We start from the raw sequence: 14,865 nt of genomic DNA on the forward strand, positions 1-14,865 counted from the left end.
TATAAAACTCAAAATGCATATTCATAACCAGATAAAACCATTTCCAACTGACTTATTCAAATGTTCATATATGAATACAACATTCAAATACAAAATACCAGCGATCTTTCGTGTCATCTGGGAAGAGGCATGCGTGCGTATTGGCCGAGGTTATCACCATCCATATCGACCCACACGAACCAAATTCATAAACAAGATGATAAAAAGAAGAGGAAATCAATGAATTCATAACCTAAAATCTCAAGCTCAAATAGTCTCACATAGTCTACCTTTGAAGACAAACTTTTTATCAGGCAAAGTAACTGATCAAGCTCCACCAGTCTTCTTATTCGGTTCGAATACATACTTAATAAGAGACTCTTTAATCGAAAGGAGCTCAGGGAATTCTGTCTTCAATTTGGTGGCATCGAGTTCGTTGTTGCTTCTCGGGGCTACGATAACTTTGGCCTGCTCCTCGAGATTGAAGTTCTTCCAGGTGAAGTTAGGGTCAATGTAGTCACGGTACATTTCTAATATCTCATTGTGACTGACCACTCCCGGGTTTGTAAAGTTCCAAATTCCGGTCAAGTTCCTCTTTCCCATCTCGATGGAAATCGGAAGAAGCTCATCGAGGATGGTCATCGAGTTAGGAATGTTAACCACTTTATCGTACCGAGTGATTTTTGTGATGAAGTTTCGGGGATTGGCTAAATCCGATGAAATAGGCATCCTAACTCGCAAGGTACATACATTTTCATAATTCTTGAGCAATTCCTCCACCTTTTTTTGAATCATTAACAAAGATCCCATTATTAGAACAAGAGCACAATTCAGATCTAAATACATTAAACTACAACAAAAGGAAGGCAAAGGTAAAAATACCATAAAGGCCCCTGTACTAAGAGTCGAGTTGCATTTTACCCCTTTACTCAAAAAATGACAAATTATTCCCTATATGTTAAATTAAAGAGCAAACTGATCTTTTTGTTAAATTAGTTTTTATGGTTAAAAACTGATCTTTACAATACAAATAGATGAAATTTTAACAAAAAAGACCAATTAGCTTTTGATCTTATTTACAAGGACTAATTTGCCCATTTTTCAAATAGCGGGGCAAAATGCAATGTAACTCTTTAGTATAGATTAATACAGGGCCTTGCAATGCAGATCCAAGTGAGATCAATACCGATAGATGCAATAAGCAAATATGAATACTTTGAATGTGAAAACAATGAAATTATCAATAAAGATTAGAACTTTCTTGCATTAAACAAACAAATCGATCAATCATAAACAAAACCCAACAACATTTCAATGAAATCACAAGATCTGAAAGGATACCCATATGAAAAAGAACAGATCAAATAAACAAATTATCAGATCTAATAACATAATTGAAGCTTTGCTTACCATAGCCTTGGTCTTAGAATAAAAGGAACCGGTGAAATTCGGAGTATCCTCTTCCTTAAACCCGAAACCCGTTCCGATCTGATGAGCCTCATCGTACTCAAAGATGCAACCTGTAGCATAATTAATCAAGATGAGGCCTTTGTCTCTGCAAACGTCAGCGAGGGTAAGGGTCCCGACCACATTGGTTCTGATGGTCTCCACCTTATGGGATTCGCACCAATCGACATTCGGACGACCGGTGACACCGGCGGCATTGAATACATGGGTCGGTTTCACGTTGGCTATGTCGGACTCAAGCGAAATCCGGTTCTCCAAACGGCCGGAGCCGTACTCGTAATCGATTCCCTGGGATTCGCAGAGTTTGCCTAATAAACCACCGATCCAACCAGTTCGACCGTAGATCAGGAACTTCAATGGTTTGTCCGATGAGCCATTAGCCGGAAACCCCATCACTTATTTAGAATTTTTTTTTTGAATTTTTGGGTTGAAAATGCAGGGTTTGAATTTGAGGGAGTGGGCACTTCACAGATATATATTTATATACACAGAAATGATGAGGCCATTAACTTTTTACTTAATTTTTCTCTTAGTTCCTGTACTCTTTATAATTTTAAAATTAGTCCTTCTTTTTTTCCAAAAATTTACTCCCTCCCTACGCTGCTTACTAATTTTCATTAAATTTAAATATGTATAGATTTTAAATTTTTTAAATAAGATATTTAAATTTAAAAAATCAATTAATAATTCTTTCGACCAATTGGGCGGATCGAATATCAAATCAGACTTTTATTGTTTTATAAATATAAAGAATTTTAGTTAAAATATACTCTAAATCAATTTTTTATTCCAAGTATTTAGTTTTTTATTTTTAAAATTTAAAATACAAATCTAATTATTAATTTTATTTTCGTTATTTCAAAATGTCATGTCAGTAAATTTAACAAAAATTTATTCCGTTACCAATTAAATATTCTATAAAATAAATAAATCAAATTCCTAAAAATAATAATAAATTAAATTTCAGATAATAAAACGAATTTTAGTATAAAATTGTAAAGCTCATCATGATTCATGAGCTTAAAAGTCGCTTCCACATTTGTGTTCTGTTATTGGTTTTTCTTAATGGAATAAAAATATCCTCTCTTTTTCTTTCAGAATATTTTTTAAGATTAATCCCATTATAAATTGTTATCATAATTACTATTTTTTATGTAATACCTAAAACTGTATATTTCTCTCCTCAACTTTTAAATAAAAAAAATAATGTGTTTCAACACACTTAAATTTAAGTCCTCCTACAATCGACAACAATATCAATATCAATCAAATTAAGACTCAATGATAATACACAAACTTTATTTATCACTTACTAATCATAATTAATTTATATAAAAGAAAAAGAAATACTAATATTTGAGTTGATATTTGCCTTTCTACCTCTATATTTTAATTTTAATTTTGTTTTCGTTTTCTTTTTCTTATTTTCTCTAATAAAGTTAATAATATGAGGTAAGGAGGACGTAATTTGTAATAATTTTAAATGTGATCATTACATCATGCATTATTAATAGAGTAAATTATATCATTAATCATTAAATTATAGGTAAGTTTTTATTTTAGTCACTTAAAAAAAGTTACAATTTTGTAATTAAATTATTCAAAAATTTTCATTTAAGTCACAGACGGTTAAAATTACTGCTATATGACTTTCTTTATTTGCATTGTCTACATAAATCAAAAGCTCTATTTCTCCTCCTCTTTTACAATTCAATTTTTTTCATGAACTTTAGAAGTCACGGATCTGTAAACCAAAATTGAAACAACTTTTTTCTTCAATTTCCGACACTGACCGTCAACTCAACTTAGATTTAAGGTATGTTCTTCTATATACTGATCATTGAATCATCCCTTAGAGCTCGGTCATGAAACTTTAAAAAGCAAAAACTTAACATCCCAATAATTTAAATAAAATTTTTTGAATAGTTCAGTGACTCAAATAAAATTTTTTGAATAATTTAATAACTAAATTATTAATTTTTTTAAAATTAAAAGATGAAAATAAAAATTTATCTATAATTTAGTGACTAATAATATAATTTACGATAAAAATTTAAGATCGAAGATTCATATTTTTGTTAGATTTCATATCGTACACAACAACAAAAAAAAAGGTCATATAGTTAATTAATAATATATGTATAGGTTGTTGGGTGTCGGCTTGGAATGGTGCCTTTTTTGTAGTTTTGTTTTGAAACCTGGTCTATAAAACATATGAAGACATCAGTGATCAGACACACATGTTCAATGTTGTTTCAGCCGTTGATCTCTTTGTGGTATATATGAGCTTAACTACTGCATGACACTGGAATATAACCCAATAGCGATCTCGACTGGGTCCAATTATGATTTTGAAGATTTGATTTTGTACTTTAATTTGATTTTGAGCTGAACTACTTTAATTGGGTTTAATTGCACCATATGTTTCTAAATTTTGACTTTTTTGAAATTAGTCCCTAAATTTTTTTTAAAAAAATTTAACTATTAATTTACACATCAAATCTCATATAACATAATTTAACTATTAATTGAAAAGCTTCTGAAAAATCTTGAAAATTTTAAAACAAAGATTTTTACCACATTCATTTTCATAGTTTTTTTAAAACATTTTATTTTAAATTATGTCGCATAAGATATGACGTCTAATTTAACAGTTAAATTAATGATTTTAACAATGGAAGGAACTTATTATATAATCTCGATAGTTTAGAGATGTAATTAGAATATTTTAAAATTTTGAGATTAATTTAAAATAAAAGTAATAATTTGGGATGTTTTGTGTAACATAATACAAATGTGAAAAAATTTTAAAATTTTAAAATATATAAAATTAAAATATAAATAGGCAAATTTCAAATCAAGGACAGAAGTGATGTAAAAACAATAGGTGGTTGAAAGAGCTTATACATAAAACAAGGCAGAGCAGGTTGAGTTGGGACCAGCACCTGCTTTTCAAATTCTTGGTGTAACTTATATATTTCATGCATATCATAAATATATTTAAGCCACCTTTTTAATATTTAGGTGAATTTGGTTAATCAGATTATGTTTGGTAATAGGGTTACAAGAATTTAAGATTACAAATGAAATACAAGATTATTTTATTCAGTTCATTTGACTGTAACGTAAGTGTTTGGTTAGCGGGATATAAAATTATCTAGAAGCACATTTTACTCAATTGTCATTATTATAGAATTGTTTTTAACAAGTTTAGTTCCTTTAATATTTTTTAGTCTCAATTTCTATAAATTTTGATAAATTATTACAATTCTTAATTTTATTACAATTTATATATTAATAAGTAAATATATTATGTTGAAATAAATTTATAAATCATAATTATAATAATTCATAAAAATAATTGCAATATCAACCGTAAATATGGTTATAACCATAATTAATATATTATTAAATAAAATAAAATAATTTTAATTTTAGTGTATGATATCTACTAGTTCAATATTAAGAAAAATATAATTAATATATACTTTTGAATAGTTTAATGACCAAATTGTAACTTTTTTAGTTAAGTAACCAAAATGAAAACTTACTCATAATTTAGTGACTAATGATGTAGTTTACTCTTATTTTTTATACAATATCTATTACTACTTATAATGCACCCAAATTTTGTTGGTTAAGGTGGAGGCCCTAAGTCTTACTTAAGTCTCACCGTACGCAATTACAATGTGTGAGTCTCCACACCACTTTATGCATGTGCCATGTGTGGGTTTTCTTCGACTATTTTCAGTTCTTTATCTGTTGTGCTTTGTACTAGATTGATTCTACATGCTATTGTAGTTGGTCGGATATGTATTTGTGCTTGTACTTACAATTTGTTCCTATGTTATGCTTGTAACTATACCTTCTCATATTAGTGAAACTTTCAAAAAAAATATTTAAATCAAAGGATAACATGTATTTAAGCGTGATTAAATTTACATCTTTCTACATATTACAATAATAACGATACAAATTAAACTAAAACTCAACCCGTGTGTATTTTTTTTTTACTTCGTATCTCTATGTTATTATATCTATTGTAAATAAAGATGTACTAATATAAAGCTCATAAATCATAAATTATATCATTATGTCTAGTAATGCTCAGTTAAAATTCCATTCTGGTTAAAGTTAGTACATACTGATTTGACAATTATAAAGAAAATATGTTTGAATTAGTACATAGACGTATTATGAAGGTCTTTGTATTAAAATTTAGATTATATTTTTATTTTATTAAAAAAATGGTCAAATTTTCCTTTGTACATAAGATCGAAGATCAAACTAGTATTTTTATAAAAAAATTCCATACATTTTTACTGTTAAGTGTTGATGTTGCTGATGGAACTAAATAGTGGCGCTTGGCATGCCACATATACCTTATACCAATATAGAGGGACTAATTCAAACAAAATGAATGGAAAATTTAACAGAAAAAATATATGGAACTTTTTATACATAGTAGAATGGATGAAATTTTGACGTAGAGAGACTAATTCAAACAATCAGATAATAAGTGAATAAAAATTTTAATAGAAATATCAATTTACTTTTTTTTATCTAGCTTACAAAAATCAATTTATTATTTTTTAATAAAAATAAATAAATTTGACTCTTAATATAAAAAATTTCACCATATTATTACGGGATTAATGATTACAAGATATAATTACATAGGATTAATTGAAAGGGCAAATTACAAAAAATAGTCACTTTTTTTTGCCTCAGATTACATTTTAGTCACTTATATTTGAAATGTTATGTTTTAGTCACTTACATTATCGTTTTGTTACGAAGTGGTTACTCTGCCGTTAAGCTCCTTTACCTCCCTAACGACAATCCCATGTGACAGTCCAAATGAGTTTTAAATGTCAACTTGAATGTCTAAGTGGGACGAGAATATGTTTTTAATTAAATAAATTTAATTAATTAAAAATTTTAAATTAATTACACCTTAAACTAAAGAAAAATTGTTAGTCTCCTTTTTCTTTTAGTTTTCTTTTTCATTTTGACTGGAAAATTATTCTCATCCCAGTTAGACATCCATTTTGACTGCCACATAGGATTGCTGTTAGAGAGGTAACGGAGCTTAACGGCAGATTGACCACTTCATAGCAAAAAGATAACGTAAATAACTAAAACGTAATATTTTAAATATAAATGACTAAAATATAATCTGAAACAAATAAAAGTGATTATTTTTATAATTTACACTGAAAGAATTGGCATCTTATAGCTTTATTTATTTAAATAGAGAGAAAGAGGGGCTCTTAAATGCAGTCCAAATCTGATAAATTATTATATGGTTTATTAGACAAGCTTGGGTTTTAGTCATGTGAAGTTTCATGGGAAAACGTGGCCTCCACAAATCACCACTTTTTGGGTTTAAATCTGAGGGCCTTTCATTAGAATATTAAAAAAATATTGTGCCCGAACTTTATGGTTTTCAAAGAAAGATTAGAGATTAATTTAGATTAAGAAAAAGTTTAAGTCTTAATGTGAAAATAATTATCAAGTTCTAAGACTAGTTTAGACAAAAAAAATTTAGACCTCAATCAAAAACTAGTTACCAAATTCAAACCCAAAAATGATTTAACCCTTACACTTTTAAAAATAGAATTAAAGTTAGAATATTAAAATAAAATTATTGAATGAAGTAATCCTAAACTTTTAAAAAACCACTTAATAAAGTTAATAAAGTAAAGATGAATCATACCTTAATTATATATAGAAAAACAAAACATGTGTTAATATTTAATTCAATTAATTTATTTCGTGATAGATTGGTCCCCGTACAATGAGTAAAATAATCAATATTAAAATTATGATGTTAAATGCTTCTTTTCACGTTTTACATATAAGATAAGATAATATATCTAGCTCTTGACTTTCATAATTTTATTCGATTTGACCCTTACTCTTTTATTTGGAGTAAATTAACTATTTATCTTTCATTGTCGACATAATATCATTTTGTTGCTACACCAACAAATAATTTAAAATTATGAAAAAACTTTTCAAAATAAATAAAAAACTTAAAATTTTCTTAAAAATAAAATAATTATAAAATTTTTATTATTTTCAATCAAAATCTATTTCCTTTTATAAAATAAAATTGAAAAGAATTTTTTAAAATTCCCAAACGTTATTAGAATTTAAAATTATAAACTTTTAGATTTATCATGTGTATGCCATGTTAACAATTAATTAATTTTTTTAAAGTTACACATAATTTTTATACTTTTTATTTTTAATATTTTATAATTTTTTGAAATTTTGAAATTTAAAAATAATTGATGATGTAATATCCACGTGGTAATCCATTGTATACTACGTTAGCAATTAATTAATTTTTAAAATTAAAAATATTTTTAATAATTTTATACTTTTATTTTTAATATTTTAAAATTTTAAAATTAAAAATAATTAATTGTTCACATGACATTCATGTGACAATTAATGTATATGTCACATATTGATGAAGTTAACTTTTCTATTCATTTTAAGGTGATTGAACAAAAAAATATAAATTTAAAGATTAAAAGAGGTAAAATTTAAAATAGAAGATTAATTGACTTTATTTTAAAGTTAAAAGATCAAATAAATTATTATGTCAAGATTTTAATTGAAGAATTTTAGGTAAGAATTTCTCGAATATAGTTTTATATTTATAGTTAAAATCTTAAAGTGTGTTCAAGCAGGAAAGCTTGATGAATAAAATCTTATAATTTCATGAATTCAGGGTTTTGTAATTTTAGGATGCCCCATCCTCGCCAATGAATAAATCCCTTACCCAACCATCACTTCAAACCTTAATTTCCACCAGAAGGAAACGTTAAGAACATATACTTCACAAACTCGCAATCTACGCTAGAAACACACACAACCCATATCATTCCTTTTTATCTTCCTACATATACCTTCAACAATGGCCCCATGTCCGCTTTTATTACCTTCTAATCCCAAAATTCATACCAAAAACAATAACCCATATTACTTCTATTCCTCCACCTAAAGAAAATGGCTCAATCCTTTGCATTCGGGATTACCGGAAAAGTATTGGAGAAACTAGGCAATGTTGCCTACGAAGGAATTTGCTCCGCATGGGGTGTTCGAAAGGAGTTCGAAAAGCTTAAAGACACGCTAGCTGCTATCAGAGCTGTGGTCCTGGATGCTGAACAACAACAGGCTCGTACCCAGGAGCTCAGTCTTTGGATACAAAGGTTCAAAGATGCTTGCTACGACGTGGAAGATTCGATAGACCAGTTCGAGATCGAAGCATTGAGGAGGCAAGTCCTGGAATGGGAAGTACCGGAAAGAAGGTACGCCATTTCTTTTCTGGCTCTAACCCTTTAGCATTTCGTTTTAGGATAGGCTATAAGATAAAAAAGGCAAACGAGAAGTTGAATGAGATTGCAGCTAACAAGGCCAAGTTTCATCTCACTCAAAAACATGAAACTAATGTCATACACCGTGAGGGGGAAACCTACTCCTTTGTTAAGACATCTAGTGTCATCGGTCGAGATGAAGCTACACAACACCTAATAAACTTCTTAATGAATCCAACTGATGGGGAAGATATCCCTGTCCTTCCCACAGTTGGGATCGGAGGTATTGGGAAAACTACCCTTGCCCAATTGGTGTTTAATGAGGAGAGAGTGAAGTCGCATTTTGAATTGGGAATCTGGGTGTGTGTTACAGAGGATTTTGACATCAAACAACCGATGATAAAAATTATTAAATCTGCCACTGGTATGAACTGCAGGGACATGAATAAGGAGGAATTACATAAAGTTTTACAAGATTGTTTGAATGGTAAAAGATTTTTGATGGTACTAGATGATGTCTGGAAGGACAAGAAGAAACGGAGTGAGCTGAAAGATTTGTTGTGTGGGGGAGCCCAAGGGAGTATAATAATTGTCACAACTCGTAGCCGCAAAGTGGCTACAATCACAGGCACAGTCTCTCCATATGATTTAGAGCATCTTTCTTATGAGAATTGTATGTCATTGTTTCTTAAACTTGCCTTTAAAGAAGGCGAAGAGAAACAGCATGTCAATCTTGTAAGAATAGGGGCAGGAATTGTTAAAAAATGCGAAGGGGTTGCTTTGGCCGTGAAGACTTTAGGCAGCCTACTCTGTTCAACAAGGGTACAACATGATTGGGAACTTGTGAGAGATAGTGAACTATGGAAGTTGAGACAGGAGGAAAATGACATCTTGCCTGCTTTAAAACTATGTTATGATCAATTGCCCTGGTATTTAAAGCAATGTTTTGCCTTCTGTTCAGTTTTTCCAAAAGCTTTTCAATTTAATGATCACTTTTTAATCTCGGTGTGGAAGGCAAATGGCTTTTTGCAATCACCCTACGAAAATGAAGAGCCAGAAGATATTGGGAATCGGTATATACAAGAGTTACTATCAAGATCTTTCTTCCAACAAGTTGAAGAGGAGCTTTGTAATTCAGTCTTCAAAATGCATGATTTAGTACATGATCTTGCATTATCAGTGGCGCAAAATGAGGTGAATTCATGTAACCATTATTCGACTGGGAATGTTCGACATTTATGGTTTGATCTATCAAAGCAAGATGCTTCCCAGTTGCCAAATAACTTGAGCCGTCTGCAATCACTTTTCTTATTAGATAGAGAAGGCAAGGCTGATAGCGAATCTCTTATTGCAGAAGTCATCTCAAGGTCTAAACATCTGAGGGTGTTAGATTTGGGTGACTGGAGTTTTGAGCATTTTCCAAACAATATATGTTATTTAAAGCAGTTGAGATTTTCGAACCTATCCTCCAATGGAAATATAAGAAGACTTCCAAATTTCATTTGCAATTTGCAGAGTTTGCAAACACTTCACCTTGGTGGATGTTGGGGAATTGAAGAGTTACCAAAAGACATAAGGTACCTGATTAGCCTTAGAGAATTAATGGTAACAACAAAACAGACGCGTTTGCAAGAGAATGGAATATCGTACCTAACTTCTCTTCGACTGTTGGGTTTTTGTAGTTGTGAAAATTTAGAAAAATTGTTTGAAGGCATTCAAAACCTAACAGCCCTTCGAATATTGTGTATCGAAGATTGCAAAAACTTGGTTTCATCGCCGCAAGGTTTAAAATACCTAACTACATTAGAAGTTTAGGTAATTTCCGATTGTGAAAAGCTAGATCTCACTGTTTTGGAGTTGGAACTTGAGAGGAAAGAAGGTGGTAGTCTCCGGAAACTGGCGATTTGAGGAGTGCCAAAGCTGGAGTCACTACCCCAATGGATTCTTCTAGGATCCACCAAAACTTTGCAGCACTTGTATATTATAGAATTGGAGAATCTCTCGACTTTACCAACTTGGTTCCAAGATCTCACATCCCTCAAAAGTCTTTACATTAAGGTTACAACACCTCACTGCACTCAAAAGGTTAATGATTGAGGAGTGTCCAAAATTAAGCAAAAAATGCACCGGTGAAGACTGGTCTAAATTTGCTCATGTCCCTGAGATATATTGTGACCAAATAGATGACAAATAGATAAGGTAAGTTACGTTTGGTACTCTGTTAAAGTCTTGTTCACGAGTCGATTTGTATCAGTAACAATGTTATACTAATTTGAGTGCTTCATGGCTTGTTGTGTCTCTTTTCTTTTCCTAACAGCATTAGGATATTATTTTGAATATAAAAACTTCAAATGTTTTTCCATTTATTTTGAATTTTCTTTTACTTATACTCTATTTATTTGATTTGGTCATCAACTTTGAACCGAATTTCTATAAAATTATAAGCCCAATAATTATAAACTAAACAATTGTAAATTAAAAAAAACGATTATATATGACATATAATAATTGCCGCAAGATTAATTAAAAACAACATATAAATATTAAGAAATTGGCAAAGAAATAATTAAAATAAAAAATAGGTGGATAAAGTACCATATTTGCATCTCTGCTACTTTCCCATTTCTACCACCAATTGATTCATGAAACGAAAGCAAAGTCAACTCCCCATATTTGCATTTATAGAATAAAATTGAGTTAGAGTTATCAATTAAACCGAATTTGAGTGATGTTCACGGAATTAATTAAAATTTTGATTAAGGCAAGTATAGTATAGTTATAGTGAGTAAAGATATCGTTCCTACAAAGACTAAAAGTACTAATAATTACTTTCTTTTATTATTTAACTAAATAATTAGAGTGATTGATTAAAATTAAAATTAACTAAATTAATTAACTAAAGAACACAACAAAGATCAAATCAGAAAATAATCGAGTAAACAATCAAGAAGCGAAACAATACCCAAGAAAGAATTCACCTAGATTTCATTTGTCATTATCAATCTAAATTACACAATTTCTTCACTTAGTAACTTGATCCATAGAAATATCTAAATTATGCTAATATCTTTTTCAAGAATAAGAGCAATTAACTTTAGATTGATTAAGTGAAATTTCTTTCTAACTAAAAATCTTTTTATTGCATTAACTCGTTTATGGATGCCCTATTAGATTTGACTCTAATCGGGTAGATTTATATCATCCTAATTTTAGGATTGCATACAACTCCACTTAATTACTCAAGATTTACTCTTAAATAGGATTTATTCCTCCTCTAATTTAAGCACATTAAATATGGATCAATAATCTAGAAATATTAAATCAAGAATTGATAAGCTATAAAAGTAACATATTTTAATCTCATTCTTAATGCGTTCTTGGATGATTAATTGTGTAAATTAGTGAATTTGATGCTCCTAATCCTTTAAATTCATGTTTCTATACTTGGAAGAGCACTTGGGAGTGGAAGGAGCAAAAAAGAGCCAAAATCGAATAAAGAGAGCTATTTTCAGGAACCACATGGCCTGAGCATTCCCACACGGGCTGGCCACACGCCCATGTGCCAGCCTGTGTCGATAACGCATCTTGCTTCCCAAATACGCGGGAAAACCCAATTTTTAGGCTTTTTGAGCATTCTAAAGTCTATAAATAACAATTAGAAGAAGTCTAAAGGGGGGAGGGAGAGAAGATTGAAGAAAGGACTTAAAGAACGCCATCAGAATCAACTCGGAAGCGGATCTCCTTCAAGATTGAAGATCTCCATTTCATTTCTTTAGAAGTTTTATTGGGTTTCTTTATGTCTTGTTGTTGTCCTAATTTTGAGATGTTTCTATTTAGAATTATGAACTAAATTCCCTAAATACCTAGGGAAGATGAACCCTATGATGAATCTTATTATTTGATTTCTGATTTACATGATAAATACTTGATTCTTATTCTAAATTTTGTGTGCTTATTTCGTGTTGTAATATTTTCAGGATATTAATTCATGTTTAATGTGCTTATTTCAGTGAAGCAAAAGTCCTTATTTAAGAGTAGATCTAGCATAATTGAGTGGAGTTGCATGCAATCCTAGAAATAGGACGATATTAATCTACCGGATTAGAGTCAAATCTAATAGGGGAATCCATAGATCGAGTTAATGCGATAATAGGGATTTTAATTAGAAAAGATTACAATTAATCAACCTAGAGTCAGTTGTTCTTACTCTCGAAAGAGATATTAACATAATTTAGGGATTTCTACGGATCAAGACACAAGTGAATAAATCAATTAAATTCAAATTCATAATAATAAGTGAAATCTAGGTGGATTCTTTCCTGGATATTGTTTATCTCATTGATATCTTCGATAATTTTCTTATTTTATTCTCTGTTGCTTTTTTAGTTAAATTAGTTTAGTAATTTTAGATTAAAAACAATCACTCCAAATTGTCGGCTAAATAATAGAAAAACGGTAATTACTAGTACTTTTAGTCCTCGTGGATACGATATTCCCTACTTACCTTAACTATACTATTGTTCGATAGGTGCGTTTGCCTTAGTCGTATTTATAGTTAGTTTAGTGACTATCAAGAATCAAACACATATAATTGAGAACAAGAAACTAATTATTTACTGCGTGAATTGAAAATCAAAAGAAAGAATACATTATAAGGTTCATCTCCCTAAGTATTTAGAAAATTAGTTCATGCTTGAAAATAAAAACATGCGAGACATAGTATAACCAAAAGAAATAAAGAAACTCATGATAATCTCCTAAGATACATTATGACAGTTTATTTCCTTTTTTTTATTTTTGTCATTTATACGTCTTAGAATATTCGAAAAACTTAAAAATTGTGTTTTTTTTCAAAGTTTGGTGTGCAATACCATGAAAATGAGATGACCCACCACATAACCGTGCGGCTAGGCCGTGTGGAAGGGGTCAGCCCCTGTGACTCCTATAGCTTGCTCCGATTTTTTGGATTTTGTTTGTTTTGCCCTCAAATGCTCTTCTAAATAAAAAAAAACATGAATTTAAAGGATTAGGAGTATAAAATTCACCACTAGCATCGAATAATCACCCAAAATCACATTAAAAATGATATTAAAACATGTTACTTTTAGCACTTATTATCAAGTTTAATAATACCTGAATTTAAAAATAAATAAAATGTAACACTTTAGAGGTTAAGTTAAATAATAGATCACGTGAAGGTATCACATCAATTAAAAATACAAAGTCATATATAAACTAATCACACATCGTTTAATTAAAAATCTCATAAAATTAGCTAGTTCATTGCTTAAGAAGTGAAATTCTTCCGTTCTATCTTTTGGGACCCAGTGGTTACATTAGTCAACCACGAGAGCACACTGACCCACGCGAAAACCATTGTTGTCTTCATGCTGAATTTCTTCATTAAGAGCATTCCAGGGAACACCCTCGAAAAAGGTTGAGGGTGAGATTGATGTTATGCAAAATCTAAATGGGGGTGTTTCCAAGGATGCTCATGTATTTCCAACTTTTCTAGGTTTTTGCATTCACACTCATTTATATCAACAAAATTTTGGATTGGGTAACTTAAATTGGATCTTTTTGAAGGTTTTTCACTTTTCGTTGAAGGTCTAGTAACCAATATTTTTGTTAGTTTTAATGAGTTTCTTTTTATGAGAGATTGCATGTTTCACCTCTGGTCATGGAGTGTTCATCTGCACCCTTATGCTGTTCATTAACGAGTTATTTTCAAATAGTTAGTTAAATTTAACTATTGATCTGATTCAAATTATTTTTTAATGAAATGAAAATACTGATTAAAACATTAAAGTTTTAACAATGTTGACATGATATTTATATGGTAGTTCACATGTACTTTACATCAATAAATAATTTAAAATTTATAAAAATATTCAATAATTATAAAATGTAAAATTCAAAATTCAAAAATAAAAAATTCATAAAATTTAGCATGAAGTACACGTGGATTGTCATGCGAACTAACATATTTAAAAATTTAACGATTTAGCTGGTATTTACATTAATATAACCTAGCAAATCAACCTTTTTTATAGGTTAATGGTAAAATTTGAATCTTTCTAAAAGCTTG

General features: G+C 29.8%; 2 protein-coding genes across 2 annotated transcripts; one reads left to right on the top strand and one right to left on the bottom strand.

Annotated features, from left to right (window-relative positions):
• LOC105789163 (bifunctional dTDP-4-dehydrorhamnose 3,5-epimerase/dTDP-4-dehydrorhamnose reductase) lies at positions 1-1,907 on the bottom strand. Its single transcript, XM_012616424.1, has 2 exons — positions 1,390-1,907; positions 1-759 (listed from the first exon to the last, which is right to left on the bottom strand). Exons 1-2 carry the CDS (start codon positions 1,837-1,839, stop codon positions 307-309), a joined length of 903 nt encoding a protein of 300 aa, XP_012471878.1. The 5' UTR covers positions 1,840-1,907; the 3' UTR covers positions 1-306.
• Positions 1,908-8,162: 6,255 nt separating this feature from the next.
• LOC105789731 (putative disease resistance protein RGA4) lies at positions 8,163-11,143 on the top strand. The gene is made up of 2 exons (XM_052627651.1): positions 8,163-8,771; positions 9,215-11,143. The coding sequence occupies exons 1-2, from the start codon at positions 8,470-8,472 to the stop codon at positions 10,590-10,592; spliced, it is 1,680 nt and encodes a 559-aa protein (XP_052483611.1). The 5' UTR covers positions 8,163-8,469; the 3' UTR covers positions 10,593-11,143.
• The last annotated feature ends 3,722 nt before the right edge of the window (positions 11,144-14,865 follow it).

The sequence above is a fragment of the Gossypium raimondii genome, chromosome 2 (genome assembly GCF_025698545.1).
Source record: "Gossypium raimondii isolate GPD5lz chromosome 2, ASM2569854v1, whole genome shotgun sequence".
Lineage (NCBI taxonomy): Eukaryota > Viridiplantae > Streptophyta > Magnoliopsida > Malvales > Malvaceae > Gossypium > Gossypium raimondii.

Coding starts and splice junctions, on each gene's coding strand:
- LOC105789731 (XM_052627651.1), top strand. CDS start 8,470: ATGGCTCAATCCTTTGCATTCGGGATTACCGGAAAAGTATTGGAGAAA. Junction 8,772..9,214: donor TGGGAAGTACCGGAAAGAAG/GTACGCCATTTC, acceptor TATGAACTGCAG/GGACATGAATAAGGAGGAAT.
- LOC105789163 (XM_012616424.1), bottom strand. CDS start 1,839: ATGGGGTTTCCGGCTAATGGCTCATCGGACAAACCATTGAAGTTCCTG. Junction 760..1,389: donor ATTCTAAGACCAAGGCTATG/GTAAGCAAAGCT, acceptor ATTCAAAAAAAG/GTGGAGGAATTGCTCAAGAA.